A 27,418-nucleotide genomic window follows, 5' to 3' on the forward strand; every position below is an offset into this window, starting at 1 on the left:
ATGACGTCGTTTTTTCTATTATTTGACATAGTGACCTAGTTTTTGAGCTCATGTGACCAAGTTTTGAACTTGACCTAGATATTATCAAGATAAAAATTCTGACCAATTTTCATGAAGATCCATTGACAAAAATATGGTCTCTAGAGAGATCACAAGGTTTTTCTATTATTTGACCTATTGACCTAGTTTTTTAAGGCACGTGACCCAGTTTCAAACTTGACCTAGATATCATCAAGGTGAACATTCTCACCAATTTTCCTGAAGATCCATTCAAGGGTATGGCCTCTAGAGAGGTCACAAGGTTTTTCTATTTCAAGACCTACTGACCTAGTTTTTGATCGCAGTTGACCCAGTTTCAAACTTGACCTAGATATCATCAAGATAAACATTCAGACCAACTTTCATACAGATCCCATGAAAAATATGGCCTCTAGAGAGGTCACAACGTTTTTTCATTATTTGACCTACTGACCTACTTTTTGACGGCACGTGAACCACTTTCGAACTTGACCTAGATATCATCAAGATGAACATTCTGACCAATTTTTATGGAGATCAATTCACAAGTATGGCCTCTAAAGAGGTCACAATGTTTTTCTATTTTTAGGCCTACTGACCTAGTTTTTAATGCGCATGACCCTGTTTCTACCCTGACCTAGATATCATCAAGATGAACATTCAGACCAACTTTCATGAAGATCCATTGAAAAATATGGCCTTTAGAGAGGTCACAAGGTTTTTCTATTATTTGACCTACTGACTTAGTTTTTGATGGCACATGACCCACTTTCGAACTTGACCTAGATATCATCAAGATGTTCATTCAGACCAACTTTCATACAGATCCCATGGAAAATATGGCCTTTAGAGAGGTCATAAGGTTTTTCTTTTATTTGACCTACTGACCTAGTTTTGACGCACGTGACCCAGTTTCGAAACTTGAACTAGATATATCAAGTGAACATTCAGACCAATTTCATGAAGATCTTGAAAATATATGGCCTCTTAGAAGGTCATAAGGTTTTTCTTTTATTTGACTTACTGACCTAGTTTTTGACTGCACTTGACCCAGTTTCAAACTTGACCTAGATATCATCAAGGTGAACATTCTGACTAATTTTCATGAAGATCTTGTGAAATATATGGCCTCTAGAGAGGTCACAAGGTTTTTCTATTTTTAGACCTCCTGACCTAGTTTTTGAAGGCACATGACCCAGTTTCGAACCTGACCTAGATATCATCTAGGTGAACTTTCTGACCAATTTTCATGAAGATTTTATGAAATATATGGCCTCTAGAGAAGTCACAAGGTTTTTCTATTTTTAGACCTACTGACCTAGATTTTAACCGCTAGTGACCCAGTTTCTAACTTGACCTAGATATCATCAAGGTGAACATTCTGACCAATTTTCATGAAGATCCATTGAAAATTATGGCCTCTAGAGAGGTCACAAGGTTTTTCTATTTTTAGACCTACTGACCTAGTTTTGGACAGCACGTGACCCAGTTTCGAACTTGACCTAGAATTTACCAAGATGAACATTCTGACCCATTTTCATAAAGTTCCCATGAAAAATGTGACCTCTAGAGTGGTCACAAGCAAAAGTTTACGGACGCACGCACGCACGCACGGACAGACGGACGACGGACACCGCGCGATCACAAAAGCTCACCTTGTCACTTTGTGACAAGTGAGCTGGGTCATGTGAACAAGAGGACCATGATGGTCCTGAATCGCTCACCTCTTCCCACATGACCCAGTTTTGAGTATGACATTGTTTTTTCTATTATTTGACATAGTGACCTAGTTTTTGAGCTCATGTGACCCAGTTTTGAACTTGACCTAGATATTATCAAGATAAAAATTCTGACCAATTTTCATGAAAAATATGGTCCCTAGGGAGGTCACAAGGTTTTCTTATTATTTGACCTAGTTTTCGACGGTACGTGACCCTGTTTTGAGCTTGACCTAGATATCATCAAGGTGAACATTCTCACTAATTTTCATCAAGATCTCATAAAAATATCGCCTCTAGAGAGGTCACAAGGTTTTTCTATTTTTATACCTACTGGCCAAGTTTTTGACCGCACGTGACCCATTTCGAAACTGACCTAGATATCATCAAGGTGAACATTCAGATCAATTTTCATGAAGATCCATTGAAAAATATGGCCTCTAGAGAGGTCCAAAGATTTTAATAATTTTAGACCAACTGACCAAGTTTTTGACCGCAGTAGACCCAGTTTCAAACTTGACCTAGATATCATCAAGATGAACATTCAGACCAACTTTCATACAGATCCCATGAAAAGTATGGCCTCTAGAGAGGTCACAAGGTTTTTTCATTATTTGACCTACTGACCTAGTTTTTAAAGGCAAGTGACCCAATTTCAAACTTGACCTAGATATCATCAAGGTGAACATTCTGACCAATTTTTATGGAGATCCATTTACAAGTATGGCCTCTAGATAGGTCACAAGGTTTTTCTATTCTTAGACCTACTGACCTAGTTTTTGACCGCAGTTGACCCAGTTTCAAACTTGACCTAGATATCATCAAGATGAACATTCAGACCAATTTTCATACAGATCCCATGAAAAATATGGCCTTTAGACAGGTCACAAGGTTTTTCTATTATTTGACCTACTGACCTAGTTTTAGATGGCATGTGACCCACTTTGAACTTGGCCTAGATATCATCAAGATGAACATTCAGACCAACTTTCATACAGATCCCATGAAAACAAGAGCTCGTCGAACACGAAATGCCCCCCTTGATGCAATGAGTAATTGCACAAGGAACAGAAATTATATGCTCACTGTATGCTCACTGTAAACAAAAGTACTATCATTCTGGTTTAATCTGACCTTGACCTTTAACCTTTTAACCTAACAAGAGATTACAGATTGATCTTGGCGCCATCTACTGAGCCATTTTTGAATGTTCCATATTTCAAGACTAGCTCAACGTCAAAATCAAGGTCAAATTTCATTTAGGTACAAAACAACGTGTATCTGGTCCAAATTTGAAAGCGGTGGCTTCAGAAATGTGAAAGCAGGTCACTAGATCAATCTCAAGGTAAAGTTCATTTCGGTAAACAGAACTATGCATGTGCTTCAAATTTGGAGGCTGTAGCTTGAGAAATGTGATAGCAGGTAATAGATAAAAATCAATGTAAAATTTCAAAACACAAAAATATGCATGCAGTCCAAATTTGAAGCCTGTACCTTCAAAACTGTGAAAGTAGGTCATTAGGTCAATCTTAAGATCAAAGTTCATTTCAGTATACGAAACTATGCATGTGGTTCAAAGTTGAAGGCTGTAGCTTGAGAAATGTGAAAGAAGGTCACTAGGTCAAAATCAAGGTCAAATTTTATTTCGGAACATAAAACTATGCAAGTGGTCCAAATTTGAAGCCTGTACCTTCAGAAATGTGAAAGTAGGTCACTAGGTCAATCTCAAGATCAAAGTTCATTTCAGTACACAAAAGTAAGCTTGTGGTTCAAATTTGAAGGCTGTAGCTTGAGAAATGTGAAACTAGGTCACTAGGTCAAAATCAAGGTCAAATTTTATTTTGGAACAAAAAACTATGCATGTGGTCCAAATTTGAAATCTGTACCTTCAAAAATGTGAAAGTAGGTCACTAGGTCAATAACAAGGTCAATGTTTTTTTCGGTACACAAACCTATGCATGTGGTCCAAATTTGAAGGCTGTAGGTACAGAAATGTGAAAGTAGGTTTATAGGTCAAGATCAAGGTCAACTCATGTCAAGGTTCATCTTGCCACTCAAAACTATACATGTGGTCCAAATTTGAATGATGTAAGTTATGGACATAAGGATTCTAAGTTTTTCCCTATATAAGTCTATATGAACCATTTGACCTCTGAGGCAGGGCCATATTTGACCCGAGAGGGATAACATGAACAAACTTGGTAGAGAACCACTAAATGACGCTACATTACAAAATACCAAAGCCATAGACTTTGCGGTTTGTACAAGAAGATTTTCGAAGCTTTTCCCTATAGACGTATATGTAAACCATGTAACCCCCAGGGCGGAGCCATATTTGACCCTAGGGGAATAATTTGAATAATCTTAGTAGAAGATCACTAGATGATGTCATATACAAAATATCAAAGCCCTAGGCCCTGTGGTTTTGGACAAGAGGTTTCTCGAAGTTTTTTCCTATATAAGTCTATATAAACCATGTGACCCTAGGGGTGGGGCCATACTTGACCCCAGGGAAATAATCTGAACAATCCTGGTAGAGGACCACTAGATTTTGCTACATACCAAATATCAAAGCCCTAGGCCCTATGGTTTTGGACAAGAAGATGAGAAACCACTTAACTGTTCCTGGCCAATGTGACCTTGACCTTTGACCTAATGACCTCAAAATCAATCGGGGTCATTTGCTGGTCATGGCCAACCTAACTATCAATTTTCCTGATACTAGGCCTAAGCGTTCTTGAGTTACTGCCTGGAAACCATTTTACTGTTCAGGGTCACTGTGACCTTGACCTTTAACATACTGACCTCAAAATCAATAGGGGTCATCTGCTGGTCATTACCAACCTCCCTATCCACTTTCATGATCCTAGGCCCAAGTGTTCTTGAGTTATCATCCGGAAACCATTTTACTGTTCAGGGTCACTGTGACCTTGACCTTTAACATACTGACCTCAAAACCAATAGGGGTCATCTGCTGGTCATTATCAACCTCCCTATCAACTTTCATGATCCTAGGCCCAAGTGTTCTTGAGTTATCATCCGGAACCCGTTTTACTATTCAGGGTCACTGTGACCTTGACCTTTGACATACAGACCTCAAAATCAATAGGGGTCATCTACTGGTAATGACCAACCTCCCTATCAACTTTCATGATCCTAGGCCTAAGCGTTCTTGAGTTATCATCCGGAAACGGATAGGTCTACATTCCGACCGACCGACATCTGCAAAACAATATACCCCTCCTTTTTCAAAGGGGGACATAAATATGGCCTCTAGAGAGGACACAAGGTTTTTCTATTATTTGACCTACTGACCTAGTTTTGAAGGCATGTGACCCAGTTTTGAACTTGACCTAGATATCATCAAGGTGAACATTCTGACCAATTTTTATAAAGATCTCATGAAATATATGGCCTCTAGAGAGGTCACAAGGTTTTTTCTATTTTTAGACCTACTGACTTAGTTTTTGACCGCACGTGACCCACTTTCGAACTTGGCCTAGATATCATCAAGATGAACATTCAGACCAACTTTCATACAGATCCCATGAAAAATATGGCCTCTAGAAAGGTCACAAGGTTTTTCCCTTACTTGACCTACAGACCTAGTTTTTGAAGGCACGTGACCCAGTTTCGAACTTCACCTAGATATCATCAAGGTGAACATTCTGACCAATTTTCATAAAGATCTCATGAAATGTATGGCCTCTAGAGAGGTCACAAGGGTTTTCTATTTTTAGACCTACTGACCTAGTTTTTGACCGCACGTGACCCAGTTTTGAACTTGATCTAGATATCATCAAGATGAACATTCAGACCAACCTTCATACAGATCCCAAGAAAAATATGGCCTTTAGAGAGGTCACAAGGTTTTTCTATTATTTGACCTACTGACCTAGTTTTTGAAGGCACGTGACCCAGTTTCAAACTTGACCTAGATATCATCAAGGTGAACATTCTGACCAATTTTCATGAAGATCTTATGAAATATATGGCCTCTAAGAGAGGTCACAAGTTTTTCTATTTTTTGACCTACTGACCTAGTTTTTGATGCCACGTGACCCGGTTTCGAACTTGACCTAGATATCATCAAGATGAACATTCTGACCAACTTTCATAAAGATCCCATGAAAAATGTGACCTCTAGAGTGGTCACAAGCAAAAGTTTACGGAGGCACGCACGCACGGACAGAAGACGGACACCGCACGATCACAAAAGCTCACCTTGTCACTTTGTGACAGGTGAGCTAAAAATTCAGCCCCACAGTTCTTTGATTTGACCGGGTGAATATGTTTTTGACCCCAGATGACCCATATTTGAACCTTGACCACATTTCATCAAGACAAGCATTCTGATAAAATTCCACGAATATTCAGTGAAAAATGCAGCAACTATTGCATACACAAGCTTTTTCTGTGATTTGACCTGGTGACCTAGTTTTTGACCCCAGATGACCCATATTCAATTTTGACATAGATATTTCATCAAGATAAACATTCCGATCAAAGTTCATGAAGAACCAGAGTAAGGCCACAATTAAACAAGAGCTGTCGGATGACGGCGCGCTCGACTTTTCGAAGAACTGATTGAAGAATGGGGTCAAAATATTTCCATAGATTATCAGACAAAAGAAAACAAGAGCACCGCCTTGCGGGTGCTGACGCTCGTCTGATTTTTTTTTGTATAATAGAAATATTGTCCTTCCCATGATTTTCTAAGTCTAAAAAGGGCCATCACTCTTGCAAAAAGCAGGATAGAGTTATGTTTCTTGATGTACAGTGTCCACTTATGATGGTGAAAAACTGTTGCAAGTTTTATAGCTTTGATAGTTTATGAGAAAAATTGACTTAAACATAATATTCAACCAAGAAAATGATTTTTCTAAGTCCAAAATGGGCAATAATTATTGCAAAAAGCAGGATGGAGTTATGTTGCTTGCTGTACAGGGTCAGCTTATGATGGTGAACAAGAGTTGCAAGTTTTAAAGCAATAGCTTTGATAGTTTAAGAGAAAAAGTTGACCTAAACATAAAACTTAACCAAGAAATCTGATATTTTCTAAGTCCAAAAGGGGCCATAAATCTTGCAAAAAGCAGGATGGAGTTATGTTTCTTGCTGTACAGGGTCAGCTTATGATGGTGAACAAGTGTTGCAAGTTTTAAAGGAATAGCTTTGATAGTTTAGGATAAAAGCTGACCTAAACATAAAACTTAACCAAGAAAACTGATTTTCTAAGTCCAAAAGGGGCAATAATTCTTGCAAAAAGCAAGATGGAGTTATGTTTCTTGATGTACAGGGTCTGCTTATGATGGTGAACAAGTATTCCAAGTTTCAAAGCAAAAGCTTTGATAGTTTAGGAGAAAAGTTGACCTAAACATAAAACTTAACCAAGAAATCTGATATTTTCTAAGTACAAAAGGGGCCATAAATCTTGCAAAAAGCAAGATGGAGTTATGTTTCTTGCTATACAGGGTCAGCTTATGATGGTGAACAAGTATTCCAAGTTTCAAAGCAATAGCTTTGATAGTTTAGGAGAAAAGCTGACCTAAACATAAAACTTAACCAGGCAACGCCGACGCCGACGCCGACAACCGCTCAAGTGATGACAATAACTCATCATTTTTTTTCAAAAAATCAGATGAGCTAAAAATGGATTTAACAAAAAATGTTCCTGTATTTGTGGATTTCGATTAGTCTTGCACTAAATGGCAATGTGTGACCATGATTGCAAATATGTTAAGTTATATGTTACGCAAAATATGGACTTGTATGAAATATTTAACTAATTTCCAAGTCCAAAAAGGGTCATAATTCAGTCAAAATAGTTGACAGAGTTATGTACACTTGCCTACAGATGGAAATCATGTTGATAAACTAGTGTTAAAAGTTTCAAAGCCACAGTTCAAATAGTTTTGACAAAAATTTCAAAGTCCAAAAAGGGCCATAATTCAGCCAAAATAGTTGTCAGAGTTATGTACTCTTGCCTACAGATGGAAATCATAATGATAAACAAGTGTTTAAAGTTTAAAAGCCATATGTCAAATAGTCTTGACAAAACATGGACATAAACGAAAACAAAACCAATTTCCAAGTTCAACAAGAGCCATGTTAGACATGGCCAATCCCCCCGCCGGGCATATTATAAATGAAGGCTAAAGTTCCTGGTAAGTTAGTGTCTGAAAGTATTTTTTTTTGGGAGAAGCTTTGAAAAACCGTTTAGTTGTGGTCCACATCACGGGTTTTAAAGATGTGGAGGAAAGAATTATTCAGTGGTGAAGTGGTTTACTGCTAAATTCTATTAATTTTCATGAACAGTATAGCTGTATGATGTTTTTCTATATGGCTACTGTAAAAAGAAGGAATGGAAAGCTAACAGGGAAAAAGAGTGCCAGAATGTCACAATATATGCCCGTCACAGCAAATTTCTTTACTCTAGCAGCTGTATTTGCAAATGGAATTTTAATTTTGTGGTTGTTTAATAATCACTGTAAGTCTTTTGTTTTTCTAAGTCCACAAAAAAACTCCTTACCAGGTAGAGATGTCTTAAAATAGACCTAAAATTGGAAAGTAACATCCAGGTTGTACCACAGAAAAGTGGTCTTGTTTTTTCCGTGGTCAATTATAAAAATGTTACAACATAAGTTATTTATAGTAACAACTAATGGAAGTTAACCTTAAAAAAAAAAAAAATTGTAAGTCCACACAAAAATCTTTACTAGGCAGAGATTGGTCAAAATACACCTCAAAATTGGATGTAGCATGCATGTTGTACTACTGAAAAGTGGTCTTGATTTTTCCCTACGACTAGTAATGAAAAAGTTACAATAAAAGCTATTTAAAGTAACAACAAAGGGAAGTAATTCTAAAGAAGGGAACTGCGCATGACACTTCGTCTCATGATGGTGTATAATTGTGCCAAGTTACATCAAAATCCCTCCATGCATGAAGAAGAAATGCTTCGGACAAAGTCATTCTTGTATCTGATCTTTGGCCTCTAAGTGTGACCTTGACCTTAGACCTAGGGACCTGGATCTTGCGCATGACACTCTGTCTTGCGGTGGTGAACATTTGTGCCAAGTTATATCAAAATCCCTCTATGCATGAAGAAGAAGTGCTCCGGACAAGGTTTTCATTCTTGTATCCTTTGACCTCTAAGTGTGACCTTGACCTTAGAACTAGGGACCTGGTTCTTGTGCACGACACTCCATCTCGTGGTGGTGAACATTTGTGCCAAGATATATCAAAATCCCTCCATGCATGAAAAAGATATGCTGCAGACAATTTTTTTTAAGAAAATATGATAAAGGGGAATAACTCAAAAAGTAGGCAAGGTAGAGTTATTGTTCTTGCACACTGCACTTCCTCCTAATGTGTTCTATCAGTGTATGAAGTTTGAAGAAAATCCCTCCAGTACTTTTGGAGTTATGCTCCGGACAAAATTTTTAAAGAAAATATGATAAAGGGGAATAACTCAAAAAATAGGCAGGGTAGAGTTATTGTTCTTGCACACTGCACTTCCCCCCAATGTGTTCTATCAGTGTATGAAGTTTGAAGAAAATCCCTCCAGTACTTTTGGAGTTATGCTCCGGACAAATTTTTTTAAGAAAATATGACAAAGGGGAATAACTCAAAAAATAGGCAAGGTAGAGTTATTGTTCTTGCACACTGCACTTCCTCCCAATGTGTTCTATCAGTGTATGAAGTTTGAAGAAAATCCCTCCAGTACTTTTGGAGTTATGCTCCGGACAAAATTTTTTAAGAAAATATGATAAAGAGGAATAACTCAAAAAATAAGCAAGGTAGAGTTATTGTTCTTGCACACTGCACTTCCTCCCAATGTGTTCTATCAGTGTATGAAGTTTGAAGAAAATCCCTCCAGTACTTTTGGAGTTATGCTCCGGACAAAGATCGTTGCGGACGCACGGACGGAGGGCATTTTCTAATATCCCCTTCGCCTTTGGCGGGGGGATAAAAAAGGGCCATAATTCAGCCAAAAAAGATGACAGAGTTATGTATTCTTGCCTATTGATAGAGACTATAATACTGAACAAGATATAAAAGTTTCAAAGCCATATGTCAAACACTACACAAAATATAAACTGGTACGAAAAACTTAACCAAGATTTCTAAGTCAGAAGGGGCCATAATTCAGCCAAAATGCTTAATGGAGTTATGTACTCTTGCCTACAACTGGATATGGTGATGATAAACAAGTGTTGAAAGTTTCAAAGCTTTATCTCAAAAGACTTTGTCAAAATGTAGACTGGTACGAAAAACTTAACCATGATTTCTAAGTCAAAAGGGGCCATAATTCAGTCAAAATGCTTGACAGAGTTATGTACTCTTGCCTATAACTGGACATGGTGATGGTGAACAAGTGTTGAAAGTTTCAAAACTTTATCTCAAAAGACTTTGTCAAAATGTGGACTGGTACGAAAAACTTAACCAGGGTGTGACGCCGACGCCGTGGTGAGTAGGATAGCTCTACTTATTCTTCGAATAGTCGAGCTAAAAATTGTTTGTTTGCAGTACTCCGACCCAGAGTTTTAGGAGTGGGTAGGTAGGTACGGATTTTTTTGTGAAGTCAGTGTACACAAATTTTCACAGCAGACATTGAAACAGATTCATGAATTTCAGAGAATAAAAGCATGCATGGCAGACAAATTCTACCAGGAATTTCATAGAGCACAAACTTGCATGCAGACACTTGTTAAACCAGATCTTCCATTTCATAATTAATCAAAATTTTCTGGAAACTGAACAGCACTACTGTGGATATAGAAAAAGAATGCACCTTACGATCTGGACACTCCGAACCCTCATTCCTCAAAACCGTTTACAGGACAGTTGTTCTCACTTCAGATGCTGTCAGACCTATGAAATGTTGGCCTTTGCTGCATTTTTGGTCTTAAGTTTTGAGTACTCAAATGTCATCACTCGGGACACAAAAAGAGACAGAAGGTTTAAAATGACCTCACTGCAGACCTCCACAGCTGTTCAACCTGTTTGTGTGAGGTGGGTGTGGGGAAGGGTAGGTTAGGAAGAATTTTTGCTGTCATCCCCCTGGAAATGTTAGAAATATGTGAATGAAATGATGTCCTTTGTTACATATTTTGACAGCAATGAAAGGGTGGCCTCAGTAACAGCTTTTGAAATGAAAGGGTGGCCTCCTTTGTATATTTTTTGACAGGAATGAAAGGATGACCTCTCTTACATGTTTTGACAGGAATGAAAGGGTTGCCTCTGTTACATGTTTTGACAGGAATGAAAGGATGGCCTCTGTTACATGTTTTGACAGGAATGAAAGAGTTGCCTCTGTTACATGTTTTGACAGGAATGAAAGGATGGCCTCTGTTACATGTTTTGACAGGAAAGAAAGGGTTGCCTCTGTTACATGTTTTGACAGGAATGAAAGGATGGCCTCTGTTACATGTTTTGACAGGAATGAAAGGGTTGCCTCTGTAACATCTTTTGAGAGGAATGAAAGGATGGCCTCTGTTACATCTTTTGGTCTAAATTTTTAGTACTCAAATATCATTTATCTGGAGACATAAAGAGATGGAAGGTTTAAAATGACCTCACTGCAGACCTCCAAAGCTGTTCAACCTGGTGGTGGTGGTGGTGGGAAGGATGGGCAAAGAGGTAGGTATGGAAAATTGTTCACTGTCCTTCCCCCTGGTATGAATGAAATAGTGACCTGTTCTACCTTTTTTTGATGATAGAAATGAAATGGCCCCCTCTGTTACATCTTTTAATAGGGATGAAATAATGTTTATTTATTTATTTATTTGGGTTTTACGGCGCACCCACACAGTATAGCTTCTGTTACATTGATAGGAATGAAAATGGTTGTCTGTGTTACAACTTCATTAGGAATGAAATGGTGGCAACTGTTACATCTTTTGTCTAAATTCTGAGTACCCTGATATTATAAATCTGAACACTGGAAGTGATGGATGCATATTAAATTTTAGCGACATTAAAGTTCAAAATTTAGCTGTAGGTGTAGATCGAGGGTCAAGGAACTTTTTAAATACAAGTGTGAAATGGTGGGTTGTGATACATTTTTAACTTTGTTAAATTAATTAATTAATAAAGGTAACTTCTTGGGCACCTAGTGGCAGGGAAGCAGCAAAGGCCACCCAGCCCCTCCACCCCACCTCTTTTTTAAATACAGGTCTGTGTAGAAAAGGTAGGTTTTTGACCAGCTGCTGAGCATCTAATGATTATTTTTAGTGTCTGTTTGGTATGTGTATTCATGTCAAATTGGTGATTTAGTTCCTTAAAGTAAGGAAAAAGGAACGAAGTTCACAGCACTTCAACAGCAAATCCATAAATCATCTCAGTCCTTTTAAATCAAAGTGTATTAGGTAATACACAAATTATACAGATCTTGTAGAATTAGGTAAATTACATAACGTACATCACAACATTTCGCTGTCAGGCGAACTTCATTTCATCCTACATCAAAGGCCAAATGCAGACCGGCATCTTCCTTTGAATTCAGCCAACAAGTGCCTGTGTTTTTATCAAGATGTCAATGCAATTTTGTCACCAAAATGTGTCAGATAAAACTTGGATTTAAGAGTTAAATTATGTTTGAAAATAAAGGGAAATTTGGATTTACAAAACAAGAGGGCCATGAAGGCCCTGTATCGCTCACCTCACCTATTAACCTAAAGATCATCAAGATAGTTTCATTAAGATATAGTCATAAATGTGGCCTCTAAAGTGTTAACTAACTTTTCCTCTGATTTGACCTGGTGACCTAGTTTTTGACCCCACATGATCCAGATTCGAAATTGACCTTAAGATCATCAAGAGTAACATTTTGACTAAGTTTCATGAAGATACAGTCATAAATGTGGCCTCTAGTGTTAACAAGCTTTTCCTTTGATTTGACCCAGTGACCTAGTTTTTGACCCCACATGACCAAGATTTGAACATGACCTATAGATCATCAAGATTAACATTCTGACCAACTTTCAATAAGATAAGGTCATAAATGTGGCCTCTAGAGTGTTAACTAGCTTTTCCTTTGATTTGACCTGGTGACCTAGTTTTTGACCCTACATGACCCAGATTCAAACTGGACTTTGAGATCATCATGAGTAACATTCTGACCAAATTTCATGAAGATATAGTCATAAATGTGGCCTCTGAAGTGTAACAAGCTTTTCCTTTAATTTGACCTGGTGACCAAGTTTTTGACCCCAGATGACCCAATATCAAACTCATCTAAGATTTTATTGAGGGTAACATTCTGACCAAGTTTCATTAAGATTGGGCCAAAATTGTGACCTCTAAACTGTTAACAAGCTTTTCCTTTGATTGATCTGGTGACCAAGTTTTTAACCCCAGATGACCAAATATCGAACTCGTCCAAGATTTTATTGAGGGTAACATTCGGACCAAGTTTCATTAAGATTGGGCCAAAATAGTGACCTCTAGAGTGTTAACAAGCTTTTCCTTTGATCTAACCCGATGACCTAGTTTTTGACCCCAAATGACCCAATATCAAACTCGTCCAAGATTTTTATGAGGGTAACATTCTGACAAAGTTTCATTAAGATTAGGCCAAAATTGTGACCTCTAGAGTGTTAACAGTCAAACTGTTGACTACGGACACAGGGCGATCACAAAATATCACCTTGAGAACTTTGTGCTCAGGTCATCTAAAAATCATGGTAAGTGGCTTTATTACAGTGTTCGAAAAAGATCTCAGTTAGTACATATCGATGTGAATAGTTATCACTCAAGTTGCTGTTTATTCAATATTCTGTTGCATGATCAAAAATTTAGATGTCTATTTTCGTTTATACACTTTTAAATGTTGAAACTAACAGAAAATCAGAATAAATTTTCAGTTGACTAACTCATTGGTCGGGTCTGTGGCGTCAGGTCAGACAACATTGTTTATTCGAAAATTGTTCATCAAATATGCATAGATCACCATAAAAAGATCTTGGGTTATGCAAGAAAGACTAAGACAAGATATCTAAGCGACTTTCTCACTCGGATTGTAACTTATGACTTCAGAAACACGCACAAAGTCGGCAGTCTATAGCCACGTTCACTAAACGCTGAATGATCTGCTGTCATGGTTCATACAGACCTTCCCAAAAAAAATTCAAGGAGTTTTCAAGTAATTTTCAAGGACTAAAATGGGCGCAATGTCACTGTTGCTGAGACATGAAATAACCAATTTAAATCCAATTTAGGACAAAATTAAACAATGTAACACATGATTTACCTTCAACGCATCGCGGATAAATTACACAGTGTGAAAATTACTTGAAATATTAGCATAAAACCCGTAAAGTACAGTACCGTACCGTACTATCGCAGACTCCGTGGCAGACCCTAATGGCGGTAACGGTTGTTGTTTTTTTTTCGTCGTTTTTTTAGTTTATTTTGGTCGGTTTATGATGTTTGTCCGTTTTCACTTGGCACCTGACAAATTTAAGGACTATTTGCCATCTTTTATATGTTTTTTCCTAAATTCAGGTAGTTTTCAAGTAGTTTCTGACTGTTACAAAATTCAAGTAGTTTTCAAGGAGTAGGCATCAAATTCAAGGACTTTTCATGGCCTGTGCGAACCATGGCTGTATATTAAAATACGGAATTTAAGTTCTATCACCCTAAATAGTTCTCAAGTTACTGACCTGAAATGGATTTCCATGTTCAGGCCCCTGTAACCTTGACCTTTAATAATGACCCCAAAATCAATAGGGGTCATCTAATTCTGTATGTCCAATCATCCTATGAAGTTTCAACATTCTGGGTCAAGTGGTTCTCAAGTTACTGATCGGAAATGGTTTTCCATATTCAGTATATTTAAATTGTTACCAGAAAGCCGACACTGGACAGCCTGGGCAGGAAGTGACAAGAACTGCTGTTTGATCTGCTTAAGAGCATCCTTGTCTGTATACTCATTGTTGCCATAGTCAACATACATCACCTCAGCTTGACCATCTGCCTTCAAACCTGAAATAGTGTTCTTACAGTAAGATATTAACACACATATAAAAGAGTCATCTAAAACTAACAGTAACATTAACCCGTACCATGCTGGACATGACTGGTTCTGCCTTTGCGACCAGTCTAGATCACGATCAGCCTGCACATCCGTGAAGTTTGATCAAGATCTGCACTGTTCGCCATTCAGTCAGTATTTGGTAAACACCCCTTTTTAACAGTTAATGGTACTGTCCAAATAGAAAGATGGGCCAGTTCATTATAGAATTTAGCATGGTAATGGTTAAACTTTTGTAGAAAAGCGCATGTCTCCCCCCAATGCATAGTCGTAGTAGACAAGAAGTCAATACGGAACAGGAGCGAAAGTCAAAGAGACACTATTGGTTGGCTGCAATTGGGATCATCTACTTAGCATGTCCAATCATCCTATGAAGTTTCAATATTTTGGGTCAAATGGTTCTTGAGTTACTGATCAGAAAGCATTTTCCATGCTCAAGCCCTTGTGACCTTGACCTTTGATTGAGTGACCCCGAAATCAATAAAGGTCATCTATTCTGCATGTCCAATCATCCTATGACGTTTCAACATTCTGAGTCAAGTGATTCTGAAGTTATTGATAGGAAATTATTTTCCATGTTCAGACCCCTATGACCTTGACCTTAGCTCAAGTGACCCCAAAAACAACAAGAGCTCGTCGAACAAGAAATGCCCCCCTTGATGCATTCAGTAATTGCACAAGGAACAGAAACTATATGCTGACTGTAAACAAAAGTTCTACCATTCCGGTTTAATCTGACCTTGACCTTTAACCTATTAACCTAACAAGAGATTAGAGTGATCTTGGCGCCATCCACTGAGCCATTTTTGAATGTTTCAAATTTCAAGACTAGCTCAAGGTCAAAATCAATGTCAAATTTCATTTCGGTACAAAACAATGTGTATGTGGTCCAAATTTGAAAGCTGTGGCTTGAGAAATGTGAAAGCAAGTCACTAGATCAATTTCAAGGTGAAAGTTCATTTCAGTAGAAAGAACTATGCATGTGCTTCAAATTTGAAGGCTGTAGCTTGAGAAATGTGAAAGTAGGTAATAGGTAAAAATCAATGTCAAATTTCAATTCAGAACACAAAAATATGCATGCAGTCCAAATTTGAAGCCTGTACCTTCAGGAATGTGAAAGTAGGTCACTATGTCAATCTCAAGTCAAAGTTCATTTCGGTAAACAAAACTATGCATGTGGTTCAAATTTGAAGGCTGTAGCTTGAGAAATGTGAAAGCAGGTCACTAGGTCAAAATCAAGGTCAAATTTTATTTCGGAACACAAAACTATGCAAGTGGTCCAAATTTGAAGCCTGTACCTTCAGAAATGTTAAAGTAGGTCACTAGGTCAATCTCAAGATCAAAGTTCATTTCAGTACACAAAACTATGCTTGTGGTTCAGATTTGAAGGCTGTAGCTACAGAAATGTGAAAGTAGGTCACTAGGTCAAAATAAAGGTCAAATTTTATTTTGGAACAAAAAACTATGCATGTGGTCCAAATTTGAAGCCAGTACCTTCAAAAATGTGAAAATAGGTCACTAGGTCAATAACAAGGTCAAAGTTTTTTTGATACACAAACCTATACAAGTGGTCCAAAGTTGAAGGCTGTAGCTACAGAAATGTGAAAGAAGGTTACTAGGTCAAGATCAAGGTCAACTCATGTCAAGGTTCATCTTGCCACTCAAAACTATACATGTGGTCCAAATTTGAATGATGTAAGTTATGGACATGAAGGTTCTAAGTTTTTCCCTATATAAGTCTATATGAACAATATGACCCCTGGGGCGGGGCCATATTTGACCCTAGAGGGATAATTTGAACAAACTTGGTAGAGAACCACTAAATGATGCCACATTACAAAATACCAAAGCCATAGACTTTGTGGTTTGGACAAGAAGATTTTCAAAGTTTCTCCCTATATAAGTCTATGTAAACCATGTGACCCCCAGGGCGGAGTAATATTTGACCCTAGGGGAATAATCTTAGTATAGGACCACTAGATGATAAATATCAAAGCCCTAGACACTATGGTTTTGGACAAGAGGTTTTTCAAATTTTTTTCCTATATAAGTCTATATAAACCATGTGACCCCCGGGGTGGGGCCATATTTGACCCCAGGGAAATAATCTGAACAATCTTAGTTGAGGACCACTAGATTTTGCTACATACCAAATATCAAAGCCCTAGGCCCTATGGTTTTGGACAAGAAGATCAGAAACCATTTAACTGTTCCTGGCCAATGTGACCTTGACCTTTGACCTAATGACCTCAAAATCAATAGGGGTCATCTGCTGGTCATGGCCAACCTAACTATCAATTTTCCTGACACTAGGCCCAAGCGTTCTAGAGTTATTGCCTGGAAACCATTTTACTGTTCCTGGTCAGTGACCTTGACCTTTGACATACTGACCTCAAAATCAATAGGGGTCATCTGCTGGTCATGACCAACCTCCCTATCAACTTTCATGACCCTGGGCCTAAGCGTTCTTGAGTTATCATCCGGAAACTGTTTTACTGTTCAGGGTCACTGTGACCTTGACCTTTAACATACTGACCTCAAAATCAATAGGGGTCATCTGCTGGTCATTACTAACCTCCCTATCAACTTTCATAATCCTAGGCCCAAGCGTTCTTGAGTTATCATCCGAAAACGGATTGGTCTACATTCTGACTGACCGACAGACCTACCGACCGACATCTGCAAAACAATATACCCCTCCTTCTTTGATGGGGGGCATAATAAGGGTCATCTACTCTGTAAGTCCTATCATCCAATGAAGTTTTAAGGTTCTAGGGTTCAAAGGTTCTCAAGTTATTTATTGGAAACCATTTACATGTTCTGGTCACTGTGACCTTGACCTTTGATAAAGTGACCCAATAATCAATAGGGGTCATCTACTCTACATGTCCAGTTATGGGACTTGATGCTATCACAGAGCTCCAGATAAGCTTTTGGTGCGATTTGGTATTTACCCATCATTTTTTGTCTGAATTGGGTACTGGAAATCAATTGGGTAAAAATAATATCATTACCCAGCGGAGATCAATTCATCAATATCCCGAAAGATGTGTTCACTGCAATATGCATTCTTCCATAAGATTTCATCCAGTATCGGTGACACTACATCGTCACAAAGAAATAACTGTCATAGTTGAACAGCAAAATATCCCACTAATTTGTTTGTTTGTGCTGCAACAATGTTTTTTTTCTGCCCTCTTTTACATTTTATTGGCGTAAAGAAAATTGTTCACAAAGCGTACAAATAACACCGATCAGCCAATTGAATGGTCCTGTGATTTTCCCGATAAATTAAAACCTGTTTTGCTGTACCGTATAACCAGCCAGTTGTCTAGCGGTAAAGTCTCCTACTCATTCTAGTAATAAGGAAAATGCGCAAGCAATTTTTTATGAATTGGGTATTAGGAATTTTAATTGCGTTTTAGTACGCACATCGTATGAATTCAATTGGGTCTTCTGCAATTTTAATTGCGTAAATACGCAAATACACAGCTTATCTGGAGCTCTGTACCACCTGATTTTATAACCCCAAACATGTTAAGTTTCATTTCAATATCTGCATTAGTCTTGGATAGCAACTTGCATGCAAAAATGACGGCTATATGTACTTGCATACAAAACTTTAACCAAGGTGTGACGCCAATGCAAGGGTGTGTACCATAGCTTGGACTATTCTTCAAATAGTTGAGCTAAAAATACATATGCCCCATATGATGGCACTACAAACAAGAGGGTCACTGACCCTGAAGTGCTCACCTGTGTACAAGGCTTCAATGGTGTTTGTGCAAGTACAGTTAGGTTTCTTCTATGTTAGCCTATATTTTGTACATGTCACACATTTTTTAACCTAGGGCAATAATTTGAACAATTACGGTAGAAATTACAAATATGATATCACACGCCAAATATCAAGGCTCTAGCTGTTATTGATTCAGAGAAGATTTTCAAAGTTTCTTAAATATAAGCCTATAGTAAGTATATGTCAGACACATGGGTGTGGCCATTTTTTTACCTTAGGGCAATAATTTGTACAAGTATGGTAGAGAGTCAAACCCTAATATCACATGCCAAATATCAAAGCTCTGGAGAAAAGGATCTTTAAAGTCAGATACATGAAAACCTATTTTTAACATAAACAAGCCTTATGTTCAATGAACCGGAACAATTTGATCAAATTTGAGAGAGGGCTACCCAGAGATCATATGTGTAAAGTTTCATCAAAATCCATTCAATGGTTTATGTAGGAGATACTGTTTACAAAAATTGTTGATGAAAAGTGACCATGCCCTCTGGGGCCATGACAAATCAGAAAAATTTGAGTACTATTTGTAAAAGGTCACACAAGTACAATGGCGGCCCCTATGTGCAACCAAGCGTCACAATTTGAACAATCATCCAAGGAAAATCCATGCAAAGTTTCATCAAAATCCAATCAGTGGTTCTGGAGGAGATGTCATTTAAACACAATTGTCAACGACGGATGGACAGACGGACGCATGCACAACGGACAAAGCGTGATCACATTAGCTCACCATGAGCACAATTGGATGATGACAAAGAATTAATGCTAGAGCTCCACCTTACTAATAGCTCACCCTGAACCCTTAGTGCAAGTGAGCTAACAAGCCAACAATATTTTACCTGTGATAACAGCTCTGTACCATCCTTTATCTTCAGTGAACTGTGCAATACATGGCTGACCTAGTATGGGATTCTCTAACTTATCTGACCCTGGTGCAAGTTTATCATAATACTCGTGTAACTGATCCATCACAACATCTAAGCTGGTATTCATTTTCTCCAGAACAACCTATAAATTTAAACACACTATGCAGTACTCCAGGTTACTTTTTGAACCTGAATGTAATTACCGTACAAACTGGAATATATTATGCTAACATGTATATTACACACCCCTAATCTTGTATCAAAATCTTGGGAAACACACATTCAAATATAATACGCAACGAAAATCAGTCTGGGAATTTTGTTTACAATGGGCCATTTTCGGATCACGTAACAATGACTTCGCATGGAAATCGCACTTGCTGCTTAACTTTTCCTGTAGACATCACGGTAAGAAGACAGATTATTTGGATGCGGAGACCGCCAAGATTCATTCAAAGTATCAATCTGATTTTTTTCCAGTACAAGTCCAACTGAAGACTTATCAGTGCGAGAAGTCACAGCATCGGCACCAAATTTGTCACCTAGATTGTTCACATTCAAAGACTCATTGTTCTTCATAATAGATTGAGACTCGATTTTCCCCTAAGGAACTAGTCATGTTATCTTTTTTCACTGAAAGATATTTTTACAAACGACCACTGTCATCGTTCACATTCGTTGTTTCAGAACAAACTGAAGTGCCAAGAAAACTTTTACTTTCATCTTTGCCCACACATATAGACAAAGTGTCACAGTTTTCCCGATAATTCTCTCGCGTAGGACTGTAAGAAAGTTCATCATCTTCACCCTGTTGTGGTGAAGGATGAGTTTCAGTTTCAATTCTCAAATGGCCAAGACCCGAAGTCTGCCGAGAATTAACACCAGTGGAAGACCTACAATCGCCGAACGTTTTGTTTTGGTCAGAATTATAGTTCCTTGTTGAAAGAACAGCTAGCACATTATCCATTTTCGACTCCATGCTCGCGAATTTCTCCTCTTGTTGAGAAAGTCGAAGTGAAAAATCTGCGACATCTTGCTTTATAGTCTGTCCCTTAGACGACAATTTTTTTGTAGATTTCGAGGAAGAACTATCATCCTCCGTAGTAGGATTGTCAACTAAACCCTCATTCCTCATAATCAATGCCGCTTCAGTCATATCAATACAAAACTAGAAAATGCTTTTGGTAAAAAAGAGCATGTCTCCCCAAATGCAAAGTCCTATAGGCAAGAAGTCAATAGGGGTCAGGAGCGAAAGTCAAAGAGACACTGATGGTTGGCTGCAATAGGGATCATCTACTTGGCTTGTCCAGTCATCCCGCTAAATTTCAACACTCTTGGCCTAGTGGTTCTCAAGTCACTGTTCAGGCTCCTGTGACCTTGACCTTTGATCAAGTGACCTCAAAATAAATAGGGGTCATCTACTCTGCATGTCCAATCATCCTATTAAATTTCAACATTGTAGGTAAAGTGGTTCTCAAGTTATTTCCAAAACATGATTTTACATGAACAGGCCACTGTGACCTTGACCTTGACTCCAAAATCAATAGGGGTCATCTACTCTGCATGTTCAATCATCCTATGAAGTTTCAACATTCTGGGTCAAGTGGTTCTCAAGTTATTGATCGGAACTGGTTATCAATGTTCAGGCCCCTGTGACCTTGACCTTTAACGGAGTGACCCAAAAAACAATAGGGGTCATTTCCTCTTCATGACAAATCATCCTATGAAGTTTCAACATTCTGGGTCAAATGGTTCTCTAGTTATTGATTGGAAATGGTTTTCCATGTTCAGGCCCCTGTGACCTTTTACAGAATGATCCCAAAATCGTTAGGGGTCATCTACTCTGCATGACCAATCATCCTATGAAGTTTCATCATTCTGGGTCAAGTGGTTCTCAAGTTACTGACCGGAAATGGTTTTCAATGTTCAGGCCCCTGTGGCCTTGACCTTTCACAGAGTGACCCTAAAATCGTTAGGGGTCATCTACTCTGCATGACCAATCATCCTATGAAGTTTCAACATTCTGGGTCAAGTGGTTCTCTAGTTATTGATCGGAAATGGTTTTCAATGTTCAGGCCCCTGTGACCTTGAACTTTGACGGAGTGACCCCAAAATCAATAGGGGTCATCTACTCTGCATGACCAATCATCCTATGAAGTTTCAACATTCTGGGTCAAGTGGTTCTCTAGTTATTGATCGGAAATGGTTTTCAATGTTCAGGCCCCTGTGACCTTGACCTTTGATGGAGTGACCCCAAAAACAATAGGGGTCGTCTACTCCAGCAGCCCTACAACCCTATGAAGTTTGAAGGTTCTAGGTCAAATGGTTCTCCAGTTATTGCTCGGAAATGAAGTGTGACGGACGGACGGACGGACGGACGGACGGACAGGGCAAAAACAATATGTCTCCTGGGGGAGACATAATTATCACTAATTCTCGCCAAAGTATTTTTTTAGTAAAACCAATACACCCCCCATATTTCTTCCACCTCTAATAGAAGGCCTAGCATTACAACTATACCAGAGCGTGACATTAACGGTAGCCCGAAAATCGGCACACCGTAGACAAAAAAGATCATTACAAACGTGGGAGCAAAATAGTTACTTTGAAGCTTCAAACTTCGCTCAAATCTTATCTCAAAGCGAATTCAAGTCGCCCGATATTTTTTTTTTTTGGATGCGCACTCGTTAATCTTTTGACAATTTGCACCATGTCATAATGTACGTTGAATACACATACACACATGCCAATAGCATAATTTAAGCACGCCTACTTCAGGTACTTGTGAGATTTTCGCTAGAAGTGTGAAAGCAAATTATAGGTTTCACCAGAGGCAATTGTAACAAGGCAGTCTGAAAGACAGCTAAATCCCCCACCACTTCTATGGATAGTGAAAGGATAAACCTCTGATTTTAGCTGTGACCTTGACCTTGAACTGACATGGCTGACTCATGAATTCTGCACAACGTCTTGATGAGGTGATCATTTGACCAAAGTTTCATGAAAATCCTTTCAAGGGGTTTAGGAAATACAGAGCTGAAACCTTTGACCTTCACTTGTGACCTTGACCTTGAGTTGACATGGCTGACTCATGAGTTCTTGATGAGGTGATCATTTGATCCAAGTTTGATGAAAATCCTTCAAGGGGTTAAGGAGATACAGAGTGCACACCAAATGGAAGGCCCAAACCTTCGACCCTTAGTTGTGACCTTGACCTTGAGCTGGCATGGTTGACTCATAATTTCTGCACATCGTTCTGATGAGGTTATCATCTGACCCAAGTTTTATAGAATTCCTTCAAGGGGTTTAGGAGATATAGAGCGGACACGAAATGGAAGGCTCAAACCTTTGACCTTCAGTTGTGACCCTGACCTTGAGCCAACATGGCTGACTCATAAGTTCTGCACATCGCCTTGATGAGGTGATCGTTTGACCCAAGTTTGATGAAAATCCTTCAAGGGGTTTAGGAAATATAGAGCGGACACAAAATGGAAGGCTCAAACCTTTGACCCTAAGTTGTGACCTTGACCTTGAGCCAGCATGACTGACTCATGGGTTCTGCACATCGTCTTGATGAGGTGATCATTTGACCCAAGTTTTATAAAATTCCTTCAAGGGGTTTGAGAGATACAGAGCGGACACAAAATGGAAGGCTCAAACCTTTGACCCTAAGTTGTGACCTTGAGCCAGCATGGCTGACTAATGGGTTCTGCACATTGTCTTGATGAGGTGATCATTTGACCCAAGTTTTATAAAATTCCTTAAGAGGTTTAGGAGATATAGAGCGGACACAAAATGGCAGGCTCAAACCTTTGACCTTGAGTTGTGACCTTGACCTTGAACCGACAAGGTTGACTCATGGGTTCTGCACATCGTCTTGATGAGGTGATCATTTGACCCAAGCTTCATGAAAATCCTTCAAGGGGTTTAGGAGATATGGACCGGACACGATTTTGTTACGGACGGAAGGACGGACAGACGGACAGAAGGACGGACGAACGCAGACCATTCCTATAATCCCTCCGCCACGGCGGGGGATTAAAAAGATTTTGTCAAAATATGAACTAGTATGAAAAACTTAACCATGATTTCTAAGTCAAAAGGGGCCATAATTCAGCCAAAATCCTTGATAGAGTTATGTGCTCTTGCCTGTAACTGGCCATGATGATGGTAAACAAGTGTGGAAAGTTTCTAAGCTTTATCTTAAAAGACTTCGTCAAAATATGAACTGGTACGAAAAACTTAACCATGATTTCTAAGTCAAAAGGGGCCATAATTCAGCCAAAATCCTTGATGGAGTTATGTACTCTTGCCTATAACTGGCCATGGTGATGGTAAACAAGTGTTGAAAGTTTCAAAGCTTTATCTTAAAAGACTTTGTCAAAATATGAACTGGTACGAAATATTAACCAAGATTTCTTAGTCGAAAGGGGCCATAATTCAGCCAAAATCCCTGATGGAGTTATGTACTCTTGCCTATAACTGGTCATGGTGACGGTAAACAAGTGTTGAAAGTTTCAAAGCTTTATCTTACAAGGCAGTCTGAAAGACAGCTAAATCCCCCACCACTGCTATGGATAGTGAAAGGGTAAACCTTTGATTTTAGCTGTGACCTTGACCTTGAACTGACATGGCTGACTCATGAATTCTGCACAACGTCTTGATGAGGTGATCATTTGACCAAAGTTTCATGAAAATCCTTTCAAGGGGTTTAGGAGATACAGAGCTGAAACCTTTGACCATCACTTGTGACCTTGACCTTGAGTTGACATGGCTGACTCATGAGTTCTTGATGAGGTGATCATTTGATCCAAGTTTGATGAAAATCCTTCAAGGGGTTAAGGAGATACAGAGTGCACACCAAAAAGGCCCAAACCTTCGACCCTTAGTTGTGACCTTGACCTTGAGCTGGCATGGTTGACTCATAATTTCTGCACATCGTTCTGATGAGGTAATCATTTGACCCAAGTTTTATAAAATTCCTTCAAGGGGTTTAGGAGATATAGAGCGGACATGAAATGGAAGGCTCAAACCTTTGACCTTCAGTTGTGACCTTGACCTTGAGCCAACATGGCTGACTCATAAGTTCTGCACATCGCCTTGATGAGGTGATCGTTTGACCCAAGTTTGATGAAAATCCTTCAAGGGGTTTAGGAGATATAGAGCGGACACAAAATGGAAGGCTCAAACCTTTGACTAAGTTGTGACCATGACCTTTAGCCAGCATGACTGACTCATGGGTTCTGCACATCGTCTTGATGAGGTTATCATTTGACCCAAATTTTATAAAAATTCCTTCAAGGGGTTTGAGAGATACAGAGCGGACACAAAATGGAAGGCTCAAACCTTTGACCCTAAGTTGTGACCTTGAGCCAGCATGGCTGACTCATGGGTTCTGCACATCGTCTTGATGAGGTGATCATTTGACCCAAGTTTTATAAAATTCCTTAAGGGGTTTAGGAGATATAGAGCGGACACAAAATGGCAGGCTCAAACCTTTGACCTTGAGTTGTGACCTTGACCTTGAACCGACAAGGTTGACTCATGGGTTCTGCACATCGTCTTGATGAGGTGATCATTTGACCCAAGTTTCATGAAAATCCTTCAAGGGGTTTAGGAGATATGGACCGGACACGATTTTGTTACGGACGGAAGGACGGACAGAAGGACAGAAGGACGGATGGAAGCAGACCATTCCTATAATCCCTCCGCCACGGCGGGGCATTAAAAAGATTTTGTCAAAATATGAACTAGTATGAAAAACTTAACCATGATTTCTAAGTCAAAAGGGGCCATAATTCAGCCAAAATCCTTGATAGAGTTATGTGCTCTTGACTATAACTGGCCATGATGATGGTAAACAAGTGTTGAAAGTTTCAAAGCTTTATCTTAAAAGACTGTCAAAATATGAACTGGTACGAAAAACTTAACCATGATTTCTAAGTCAAAAGGGGCCATAATTCAGCCAAAATCCTTGATAGAGTTATGTGCTCTTGCCTGTAACTGGCCATGATGATGGTAAACAAGTGTGGAAAGTTTCTAAGCTTTATCTTAAAAGACTTTGTCAAAATATGAACTGGTACGAAAAACTTAACCATGATTTCTAAGTCAAAAGGGGCCATAATTCAGCCAAAATCCTTGATGGAGTTATGTACTCTTGCCTATAACTGGCCATGGTGATGGTAAACAAGTGTTGAAAGTTTCAAAGCTTTATCTTAAAAGACAATATGAACTGGTACGAAAAACTTAACCATGATTTCTAAGTCAAAAGGGGCCATTATTCAGCCAAATCCTTGATGGAGTTATGTGCTCTTGCCTATAACTGGCCATGATGATGGTAAACAAGTGTTGAAAGTTTCAAAGCTTTATCTCAAAAGACTTTGTCAAAATGTGGACCGGTACGAAAAACTTAACCAAGGTGTGACGCCGACACCAACGTGAATAGGATAGCTCTACTTATTCTTCGAATAGTCCAGCTAAAAACTGACTCCTATATAGCTTCACCCCCCCCCCCTCGAAAACTGCTCTGGGTCAATGTGACCTTGACCATTGAAATTGACCTATTGACCTCAAATCAATAGGGGTCATATTCTGGTCATGATCAACCTTGGCCAAAGCGTTCTCAAGCTTTGATCAGGAAATGGTTTAACTGTTCCAGGTCAATGTGACTTTGACCTTTACCCTACTGACATCAAAATCAATAGGGGTCATCTGCTGACAACCCCATTACGACAAAGACTGCTATACTAAATTTACAATACCTGAAAGCTGTTTGGATCTTTCACATATGTGACCATAACCTCTTGTGTGGAATTGACCGCAACTTCTTGTTGGGAGTAACCATCTCCAGATGGTTTCCTTCCAGACATATTCCTGTGGGGCAATAGAAACACACATTATAATGGTACCACATGCATACACATGTACATAATCACACTTTAAATTTTTGCTATTATGGTAGTTCTGCACATTAAAAAAGGCAGTAATGGCACAACCTTTTATTCGGATAAAATAGAATACAGCCTTCACTCAGAATACCTAAACAACTAGATAGGGCTGTCATTGATTGGGTCTTTGGCATATCGACGATACCGATATATCGGAAGACAAATATCGACGATACATCGATTATTAAGTTAGATTAAAAACCTGTTTGTTCATGGGCATGCTATATATCTTCTTGATAATGTTATGTTTAGTTTTATTGCCTACTTTTTATATTACTGTTTGATTGTGTTGTATTTGTATCTGTGAATCTTTTATAGATCTTCATTGTGCCTTCACTCCTCTTTTGCATTTATCCTACTTTACAACCTAGTGAACTATAATACCAGGCACTGGAGTCGGGTTTCAAACAGCTAAAATTCTGCATTTTTCTTCCACAGATATCTATCTATTTATTTATTAAATTAATTAATTTATTTATTTACCATGTTTTTATTTATTTTTAGCCTGTTTCATACCCTGTCTAATTTTTACCTTGCACTTACATTCGGTACTGGCATCGCGTGTTTTTGTTGTTTTTTTTTGTTTTTTTTTTTTTTTTTTTGGTTTTCTTTTTCAACTTTTGCCCACGTTTTCGATGGGCCTCAAATGTGTAGTGTTTGGCTGTTTGTTTGTTGTACTGAAAGACATGTTTAAGCAACACCTTGTGTTTCTACGAACCCAAACAAAGCTTTTCTTTCCGTCTTTCGACTCTTTTTCCACTATTTAAGCCAGCGACGGCTTCCTCTTCGGCCATTTTTGATTGTTATTGTTACGGACACTAGCTAAATTCTGTACCTTTCTACTGAGTGATCAGCTATACGCGAACAAGTAAAAAGCCGAGATTGACGTAGAAACAGTATATACACTATGTTTTTACATGCACAAACAACGAAGCGACCTTTCAAGACAGGACAACGTAACTTTTTGCAAATAGATTCTGAAGTTGAGCCCTTTTTACTTCTACCCATATAGGTAGTGCCGGCTAGTGGGA

General features: G+C 38.7%; 1 protein-coding gene across 6 annotated transcripts in view; it reads right to left on the reverse strand.

Annotated features, from left to right (window-relative positions):
• LOC123524421 (uncharacterized) overlaps window positions 1-27,418 on the reverse strand; it is a 146,787-nt gene that overhangs the window by 113,444 nt on the left and 5,925 nt on the right. For all 6 annotated transcript variants that reach the window (XM_045302613.2, XM_045302612.2, XM_045302610.2 and 3 more), the window contains exons 3-5: window positions 26,202-26,313; window positions 19,414-19,582; window positions 14,586-14,723 (exon numbers count right to left, since the gene is read on the reverse strand). In XM_045302613.2, the coding sequence (XP_045158548.2) occupies window positions 14,586-14,723; window positions 19,414-19,582; window positions 26,202-26,313 (419 nt within the window). The remainder of the gene's footprint in view (window positions 1-14,585; window positions 14,724-19,413; window positions 19,583-26,201; window positions 26,314-27,418) is intronic.

Source organism: Mercenaria mercenaria, chromosome 3 (genome assembly GCF_021730395.1).
Source record: "Mercenaria mercenaria strain notata chromosome 3, MADL_Memer_1, whole genome shotgun sequence".
Lineage (NCBI taxonomy): Eukaryota > Metazoa > Mollusca > Bivalvia > Venerida > Veneridae > Mercenaria > Mercenaria mercenaria.